The following is a 571-nucleotide window of genomic DNA, read 5'->3' on the forward strand; positions in this document are numbered from 1 at the left end:
GTTTCAACACTATTATAACCTCTATCTACATAATCTCCTAAAAATATATAATCATTATTCATTATATCACCACCTACATCAAATAATTCTAATAAATCAAAAAATTGACCATGGATATCTCCACATATAATAACAGGTGGCTTTATAGACTGCACATTATTTTCTTCTACTAATATTTCTTTAACTCTTTGACACACTAATCTTAAATCATTTTCATCTAATAATTTGGGAGGGTTCATACGAAGTTGTTCAATCCACTTTCTTTCTTCTCCTTTTGTCATTCTTATATTTAAGTGTATACATATATTATATATATATAAATATATATATTATATATATTACATATGTGAAAATAAATAAGGAAGCCTTTGAAATATTTTACAAGAATAAATTACATTTTAAAAAATCAAATGATATAAAACATACATATATAATATATATATATATATATATATATATATATATATATATATATATTTTTTTTTTTTATTTTTTTTTATTTTTATTTATTTATTTTTATATGTGTGTTTATCTTTTTTATATATTTTTTATTTTATTTTATTATGTTTAA

General features: G+C 18.2%; 1 protein-coding gene across 1 annotated transcript in view; it reads right to left on the bottom strand.

Moving 5' to 3' along the window:
• PGSY75_0314400 (putative serine/threonine protein phosphatase 6) overlaps positions 1-281 on the bottom strand; it is a gene marked incomplete at both ends in the record, with an annotated part of 990 nt that extends 709 nt beyond the window's left edge. Inside the window, one exon of the mRNA XM_018783996.1 lies at positions 1-281. This exon is cut by the window's left edge and continues 709 nt beyond it. Coding sequence (XP_018643579.1) covers positions 1-281 — 281 coding nt within the window.
• Between the last annotated feature and the right edge of the window lie 290 nt (positions 282-571).

The sequence above is a fragment of the Plasmodium gaboni genome, chromosome 3 (assembly GCF_001602025.1).
Source record: "Plasmodium gaboni strain SY75 chromosome 3, whole genome shotgun sequence".
Taxonomy (NCBI): Eukaryota; Apicomplexa; class Aconoidasida; order Haemosporida; family Plasmodiidae; genus Plasmodium; species Plasmodium gaboni.